Source organism: Lactuca sativa, chromosome 9, assembly GCF_002870075.4.
Source record: "Lactuca sativa cultivar Salinas chromosome 9, Lsat_Salinas_v11, whole genome shotgun sequence".
Classification (NCBI taxonomy): Eukaryota; Viridiplantae; Streptophyta; class Magnoliopsida; order Asterales; family Asteraceae; genus Lactuca; species Lactuca sativa.
Genome location: NC_056631.2, coordinates 82,583,954 through 82,592,999, shown reverse-complemented (window position 1 = coordinate 82,592,999; position 9,046 = coordinate 82,583,954). Strand labels below are relative to the sequence as shown.

The following is a 9,046-nucleotide window of genomic DNA, read 5'->3' as shown; positions in this document are numbered from 1 at the left end:
TTTGACTGTGTATAAGAATAAACATAAAATCCAATGTCAGTCGGATGTCTCGACGTATAAACCTAATTCTTTCGATTCCTAAGTAATTTTTTGTTAGCTTTGCGCTAATTTTTCTAATAAAATCAAGTGTTGCAAAAATCCCGAGAAGATTCGGACTAATCTCTGATTAGCCCCTAGGTGCTACCCGACCGATTAGAAGGCGCCTAATGATTAAGTTATGCCTACATAATGAGCAAAGTAGTAGAAAATAAATAAATTTTAACACTTTGAAGAAATTCTTTTTTAATAGAAACTATATAAAGTATGATTAGTGTTGTGTTAATCATATTAGCCTATTTAGTAATGATATTATTGGTATTTACAAACTTTGTTATGATATTAGTCATATTTAATTTTTTTAAATTCAACGAAATAGCAATTTATGATCCTCGATTAATCCACCGATTAATCATCGCCTAGCTGATTAATCTTTTAAACCTAATCCACTGACGTCGAACGTTTTTTACAATCTTGATAAAATCTTAAAATACTTGAAAAAAAATAACCGCACAACCCACCACAATGTGGTGTTTTTGAAGGTTCAGTCGTATTGCCCCACTTGCCATTTTACCACTCTACTTTGTCCCCTTTAACCTCTCGTCTAATTGTCATATTCATGTTTTTTCATTTTTGTTAGTCATTTATTAGCGGGTTGAATAAACTATTTATTAACTAAAAATATTTTGTAAAATTTATGTTTGTAAAAAAATTATAAAAACATTTTAAAAATTTTTAAATGTTGAAAAAGCATTCTTTTTATGAATTTTTCTATAAAAACTATTTTATTTTAAAGATATTATGTATGAAAACGTTTTTATATAAATGTTTCATTTTAGAAAAAACATAAGTTTTAGACACTTTTATGTAAATTTCTTTTAATCCAAACATTTTTTACAAAACTCATTTTCTTACCATCATAACTCAATAGAGTTAAAAATAAATAAATAAAATTCATTTTCCCACCAACATAACCTAATAAGTCATTTTGTGATTTAAAATGAAATCTCAAACACCTTTTAATCTAAATTCTTAATCTAAAAGCCATTAAACCAAATGTATAGTAGCATCACATACTTCCGTATTTAATATCATATAATATTTGGTGATTCATTATCTATACAAATTACATAACACTTCATTATCGTAATCAAATTATCGGCTGTAATCACTATAAATTAATTTATTCCAGTTCCAATTAAATTATCCAATTTTGAAACTATTTTTCAATCCAACTAATACTATTATTCCCTTCAATGCTGACTTTGGCTTAGCAACAAACAATTTCCCCCTGCACTGCTTTCGTACTTGTTAACTTAACAAACCATCAAAATTATTATCTAATAATCCCAAACCAATCACAAACAATATCAAAATAATAATAATAATAATAATAATAATAATAATAATAATAATAATAATAATAATAAATAATAATAATAATAATAAATTAGTTAATTAACAGTTCTTAATTCAAATCAGAATTTGAATTTAGCCGAATCGAAACCATTGTTAGTGTTCAAATTACACGATTATTATTTACCTTTATAAAACAAGACTTTTTGGAAACGTTTTAATAATATTTTAAAGAAAAGATTTACAAAAAAAGGTAAATAAAGAAAAGTAGGCAGAAACTTTAAACGCGTATCTTCATTTCTTTCGCTTTTGTCCCTCCCCACTACTCATGCTTTCACTTACAGTCTCTCAATCCGCCATTAACGCCAGGGACCATATCTTACAATCCCAACACCATTATTACCCTTTTCTTCTTCTTCCACCTTCCTCATTTCCTCATTTCCAAATCCCCCTTTTTAATCCTTCAAAATCCCAATCATACTATGTAAATTCTCCATTGATAACTGTTTTTTCGCCATTGTTTCCCCTCCAACATGGCCCAGAGTAGTCATGTTTCTGACAATTCTGTCCCAATTTCAGAAACCAGGAAGCTGATAAACCCTAGGGTTGAGATTGATACATCGCCGCCGTTTGGGTCGGTGAAAGAGGCGGTGACTCGGTTCGGCGGTAGCGGTTCGTGGGTTCCCCTTAACGTCCTTCGACTCGCCGGTGTTAGTTTCTCTCTCTACACTCATCATTATCGATTTCATGCTTACAACACAACAGTGATTTGCTTTTTTTTTTTTTAATTATGAGTTTTTGTTTATTTTAATTATGGAAGTATAAATGTTGAAGCAATCGATCACGATACGAAATTATGAAATCTTTTTTGTATTTTTTTCATAAATTATGAAATCTTTCAATATGTGACATTTTATTTATTTTTTACATGTTTGTTGTGTTTGTTGTATAAAAGAATGATAAAAGTTTGAAACAATGTTGTATCAATTGATAAATGCAATTAAATTTTGTTGTAAATTTGTAAAACTTTAAATATTTTACATAAATTGATAAAAGAATATAAGCATTATGCATAAACATTTAACTCCTATCACCACATAAATCATAATTGTAAAAATCTAATATGTCATGCATAATCAAACATTTAACCTAATTTATAATCGTATTATAAAAAACATCCAGACTAGATAAAGAATTTATATTATTAAGTAAACACTTTTTTCTATTTAAATACTTAAGAATTTATATTATCTAAATTTATTAAAGTCTAGGAGGTTACTTTTGACATGATCAAGAAAATAATTAGACATTTTTTATTTTAAAATAATTAGTTCATTTTATATGATATAGAAAAGAAATTATACTATTAAATAATAATCTTTTTTTATTGATAAAAACCATGTTTTCCACTTGTTAACTTTATACTTTATATTAATATATATTAATATTAATATTTATTTTATTTACATTCTTCTTACAATTTATCAATGTCGGTTTATTTGACCTTTAAAGTCAAAATCAATTCAACGATATTTCTTTCGTTAAAACAGCAAGATGTTGAAGAAATCGACATGGATACAGTCGAAAAGCAAGCTGCAGAACTCGAAAAAGAACTAATCATCAAAGAACAAGAAACCCTCGAAGTTCTTCGTGAACTCGAATCCGCAAAAGGAGTAATGGAGGGTTTAAAACTCAACCTAATCAAAGAAACTTCATCATCATCAATCATGGCAACAACAACAACCCTAGATCTGAATCCAGATTCAGGAACCACGACGCCGATTGACCAATCAACAGCAAAAACTTTAACATTATGCCCAATCCCAATGCCTCCCGGAATGATCTTAACCGAGCTCAAAGAAGCCAAATCGAATCTAAACAAAACCACCACCGATCTCGCCATGATTCGTACTTCTGTCGAATCGTTGAACAAGAAATTGCGAACGCATAAGTCGAATTTGGCTGAAAAAGATGGGGAAACGAAACGGGTGATTGAAGAATCCGTTGATGTTTCAAACGGGTTTTGTAAAAAATTGACATTTGAAGCACAGCAATTTAGGAAAATGGAAGAAGCGGCGCAATATGAGGTGATTAAGGCGACGTCGGAGATTGAGCACACGAAATTGAGTATAAAAATGGTGGAAATGAGGTTGATTGCTGCTAAAAAGATGGAGGAAGCTGCACGAGCTATGGAAGCTGTTGCTCGAGCTGAAAATGAAGATACGCCATTGATTCGTGAAGGAATCACGCTTTCGTATGAAGAGTACTCTTTACTCGCTCAAAAAGCTCAAAAAGGTGAAGAAATTTGGAAGAAAAATGAAGGAAATGAAAATTTGTATCGAAGAAAGACACTCGAAGAGGCTCTTGGTAACACTCGAACTTATATTAATTTGACTTTATTTAAAATCATCACAAAATTGACACTAAATGGACAAAGAATTTATTTGTACACAACAATTTATAGAATATTACAATATTTTAAAGCATAATTATTATATATCAATTTATGCTTTATAGAATTGTATATTATAATATTTCAAAACATAAATTGTTATATAAGAAGAAAAACTTTTATATATGTGTTATATCTTTTTAGCAAAACATGTAAAATTATATACTATTTTATTTATGGTTAGGGCCTAGACCGGATACTACGATCGAAAGAAACCGTGAATCAAGAAACAAGCTTTTTCGTGGAAGATCAGACGAAACATGGCCCACGAAATCAACTAATAATAATAATTCAAAAACCAGAGCCCCGTACCCATATCATGGTCCTAGAGGCTTTGCCCCGTTGATAGGAGACGATTCAAACATGATCAACACAGATAGATCGAGGCCAGTATTGCGATCAAGTGTCTCAATTGGTGATATATTGAGCCGGAAATTGATCCTACAAGACAACATAGTGGTTCGAGAGGATGTTGAAAGTCAAACTCGTAGAGATGATGTATCTTTAAGTGAAATGCTTCGTGAGCAAAGTGGGCTTATATTTCGTGACACTGGAAAGTCTGAAAAGGAAAAACGGGTTGATAAGCAGTTTTTTGCTCAAAGGAAGAAGTTTGGGTTTATTCACGTATCGTTACCTTTAAATAAACATAACAAGAAGAAATTGAATCCGCAAACTCCGGAACCGTTAAACGTGAGGTTCTCGTAGGTTGATTGGAGTTTTTCGTTATGTTTGCATATGTTTTTTTTCTTTATTTATTTTTATTTTTATTTTTATTTTTTTGTAATTTGTGGTTTTTTTTTTTTTTTGGTTTGGGTTTGGGGGTGTTGATGATTTATGAAATGTTCTAACATTTGTTGGGGTAAAATTAGTCGGTATGCTGGGAATATAGTTCGGACTCCACTTGTGTAGAGTATGATTGCATGGAGTTTGACTTTCCTAAGAGGTCAAACCTAAGTTATGGTGTGTTGTATAGGATAAAGGATTTTTTTTTTGTATGTGATTGCAACCTATAGATAAGAATGTTATTATTTGCAAAATTTATTATTCTAATACCAATATGAATTGCATATCCGACAACTATTATAACCACGTTGTTTAGATTAACAAACAAATTTTACAGAGGCGTTTCATCAATTATCTAATTGATTGTTGTGAAGTATCGGGCACATATGTAAATAACACGGTGAAAACTTGATAAGGATCTAGAGCTTTGTAGCGAAAGAATGTAAGGATTTTTACGAGAATAGTAATCAATTCTAATTCATAATTTACTAACTTTAATATAGAAACTTTTAACTAATTTGGGAGCATTGATTCTTTTAATCATATTCTTCATAATTATTCTCTCTATATTTATTCGTTGTCATTTGTTTCATAGAACTTCTTATGTTTTATTTTTTGTATTTGTATATTGTATTATTTTAGTTATTTTATTATTGATAGGGAAAATGATACATATGTCCTATGAACTTTTAGGGTTGATCATTTTAGTTATTTAACTTTGTTAGTGTCTTTATGAGGGAACAAACTATATTTTGTCGGGTCGATTACGTCATTTCATTTTTGAAGGGGTCAGTCGGTCATATTTTGACAACCCGTTTTACTAATACCATATAGGGTGTTGAATGTGTCATTTGCTGATTCTCATGTCATTAACTAATATCATATAACAACTGATGTATATTGTGTATTTATTGTTCGCATAGCTTTACGCTTTTTAAAAGAGACATTTTGCCCTCGAATGTTCACCACTTCCATCTCTTCGGTAAACCTTTAGTTGTTTTCTTCTCCTCAAACCTCTAACATGGATCATGTTTTCATCCAAGTCATTGCGCACTTCCAAGGAATCTTCGCCAAATATCTCATACGATACACCGATGAGATTACTCAGAGGTTGTCGGACATCGATTTTGCAAGCATGGATAAGGACAAGTGTTGTGCGTTCATCGAAAGGTTCACCGGAGAAAAGTACGAGAAGCTCTATTAATACAAACTTGATATTGATTTTCCAAAAGGTTTGCCCTTAGTTAGCAATGAGATGGATTATGCCGACTCTATACCAATTGCTTATGAATGTGGTGTTACACTCCCTATGTATGTAGACCATTTTAGTAATAGTAACATGCAGGAATGGTTGGATGAACACAAAGAAGAGGTTGTTGATAACATAAAGGAAGAAGTGATTGACTGTGCAGGACTAATTAAGAAAGTTAAGACAATGCATGGGGATGAGGATGACCATGGGAGCTCTCATTTTTTTTCAAAAAGCATAATAGGCTTGATTTTCACATGGGTAGGTGAACCTTTGGAAAAAGACATGGATGACAATGAAGATGTTTATCCTAAGTTGCCAAATATTTTCAATGAAAAGCTACACTGGAAGGAACAGGAACCTATGTTAGGTATGAGGTTTAAGAGTCATAAACAATTGAAACACATGCTCTATAACTATGTTGTTGCGAATGGTTATCAATTATGTTTTGTGAAAAAATGATAGTAGACGGTTGCTAGCCAAATGTTGTGATAGAAAATGTACATTTAGGGTTTGGGTGTAACGCCTGTAGATCCGGGCTAGTCAATTTAGAGACGATAGGCGTCAAAAATAAATTTTTGATGAAAGATTATTTAGAATGAATAATCTTAACTAAGTTATAGTATATGTTACAAGGTTTCCGTGCATATAAAGAATGCCGAAATCCGAGTTACAACGAAGAAGTTATGACATGTCGAAGTTTCACGACAAAACCGACACAACACTGAATGACGTAAAATGTGAATGTACGTTAGAGTGATATTTAGCCTTAGCTATCTTAACAAAAGTCATAGAGTTCGTCAAACCATGAGCGTGCATAAAAAGAACGTCCAAATCTGACTCCGTATAAGGAAGTTACGATTTTTCTAAGTTTCAGTTTAGCAGTATGCAGCCCAAATACTCGATTTGAGATCGAGTGGTTTTTAGCCAAAACAATCTAAACGAGAAACGAAGATCTCGTCAATTGTAATGAAACGATAAAAAGATAGGCGAAAACGAACGTCGGATGAAGAAGTTATGAATTTATAACGGAGTTTTCCTGTCCCGGCCTACTAAAATAAAATAATAAAAATAAATTCAAAATTAGCCAACGGAGTCTAAACGAAAGTTGTAGAGCGTAGTCTCACCTACGCGGGGATATAAAGAACGTTGAAAACGGAGTTCGTATGAGGAAGATATGATTTTTTGAAGTTTATTAAATATTTTCGGTATTTAATTTAAATAAAAATTATCCGATATTATCCAAAGGGGGGAGTAAGCGAGCTGATCCACATTACGCCCAGCGTAATGTAATTTACGCCCAACGTAATTTGGGTTTCCAGCCCCTATAAAAGGATGTCGAGGGCAGCCGAGTTCTTTGCTCATTTCTTCCCTTTCTCTCGCGTTTTTGCATCGTTTTTCATGCAAGAAATATCCTGAAGCCCCGGTATCATTCCCGATCCCCGAAGCAAGTCTCGAAGCCCCGAAGATCCTAAGAAGTGCGATTCCCGAGCCGAAGCTCTGCCCACGAGAAGCCAATTTTTTGTGAAGATCTTCAAGATCTACCGAATAATACTACTTCTACAAGCCGTAGTGTTGTCCGATCATCTTCTAATCAAGTGAGTGTGTGGTCACTTTCTGCTAACACATAAATATTAAGTATTTGCTATGAAATACGTGCTATGTGTATAATATATTGTTGTTTATTTGAGATGATTGTGGAATGGATGAATTATATAAGTTTTAATGAGTTAAACTATATATGTATTTTGTATCTAAAAATATGTTGGGTAGAACATGAGTAGATGAGGTTGTTGGTAGGTGAATAAAGGTGGGTTGGACCATGAGATAAAAGGATAAAGAGATAAATTTGTTTTAGATCCGAGAGTATGGATCAGAGCAGGAGGTTAGTTTTAGATCCAAGGGTATGGATCAGATCAAGAGGCTAGTTTTAGATCCGGGAATATGGATTAGGTAATGAGGAAAATTTAAGATCCGGGAGTACGGATTATGTATTTTAGAACTACGTATTCATTCGATAAGGTATCATGTGTATAGTCCCTTTTAGGAACGTGATTTTAAATACGATTATTGATTATAATATGAAATATACATATGTATGTGAAGTATTTATCATTGTCCGAAATACGTGTTAGATATATTTGATAATATACAACGGGCGAATCAAATATGGTTCGATATGTGTTAAGATGTGTATATATGATACCATTACTTAAAACCTTGTGTTAAGTATTCACTAGTTAGTGTTTCCTAAACGGAGATAGTATCAAAAAAAATTGATTATAAACATTGTAGGTTTGCTAGTGATGGGTTAAGACTTAAATGGGATGTTTAGTTCAATTAAGATTGGAATTTGGGTAGTCTCTTATTAAGAGTACGTGTGTTGTGAGATTAATGATCGGTGGAGTACGTCCTACGTACAGAAGTATATTTTATGTACGAAGTCTTTTTCAAAGCTCTGTGTCTTGGGTGCTGCTTGTGCCAGGGTACTATTATGTTCTCGGGTACGATTCTTTCGCATACCATAGTACTATAATGTGCCAGAAGTACTATCATGTACAACGTCTTTTTGACAATTTTGTGTGTCGGTTACGGGAGCGTACGGGAGTACTCTAGTAGTATTTCCCCATACTTTTATTTTGAGAGAGCTTTGGAGTCAGCGTTTCTTTTATGAGGTGATTGACCGAGCTTCATATGTTAGCGTTTTCTTTCACGAAGTAATTAAGGGAACTTTGTAAAATGCCTAATAAAGTGTGTCGGTAATAGATCACGGCTAGGTATGTCTGGTGTTATATTGTTGGATAGGGTGCGTCTAGGGGTGAAATACCTCATGTATTCAGGCCACTGCTAGGCAAAGTTCGATGCTGGGATAGGTAGAGTTTGGGGGTATAATACCTCATGATAGTCGGACCACACCTAGGCATTGTTAACTAGATAACTACCCCTGACTTAACTGTCTTGTGGTTCTTTCTTTTACGAACGAAGGTTCGTGGTGAAACTTATTCCATTCCCTTCATTTGATGTCTTTATCGATCCTCGTTTGTTGCCAGGAAATTTCCGAAGCAGCTTCGTCAGTTTGTTGTTCATATCGATTCCTTAGGCTAGATCTCGTAAGATCATAGTATAGGGTCAGTATGTGGGGATCGACAGGATGGGATATATTGTTTTAG

At 32.9% G+C, this 9,046-nt stretch overlaps 1 protein-coding gene across 1 annotated transcript; it reads left to right on the top strand.

Moving 5' to 3' along the window:
* Window positions 1-1,689: 1,689 nt before the first annotated feature.
* LOC111885359 (WEB family protein At2g40480) lies at window positions 1,690-4,881 on the top strand. Its single transcript, XM_023881619.3, has 3 exons — window positions 1,690-2,102; window positions 2,943-3,759; window positions 4,029-4,881. The coding sequence occupies exons 1-3, from the start codon at window positions 1,926-1,928 to the stop codon at window positions 4,547-4,549; spliced, it is 1,515 nt and encodes a 504-aa protein (XP_023737387.1). The 5' UTR covers window positions 1,690-1,925; the 3' UTR covers window positions 4,550-4,881.
* Window positions 4,882-9,046: the final 4,165 nt, after the last annotated feature.

Bases quoted from the DNA above. Each gene is read 5' to 3' on its own strand.
- LOC111885359 (XM_023881619.3), top strand. From the start codon at position 1,926: ATGGCCCAGAGTAGTCATGTTTCTGACAATTCTGTCCCAATTTCAGAA. The intron at 2,103-2,942 runs GTTAGTTTCTCT...TCGTTAAAACAG, and splicing joins ACGTCCTTCGACTCGCCGGT to CAAGATGTTGAAGAAATCGA. The intron at 3,760-4,028 runs GTAACACTCGAA...ATTTATGGTTAG, and splicing joins GACACTCGAAGAGGCTCTTG to GGCCTAGACCGGATACTACG.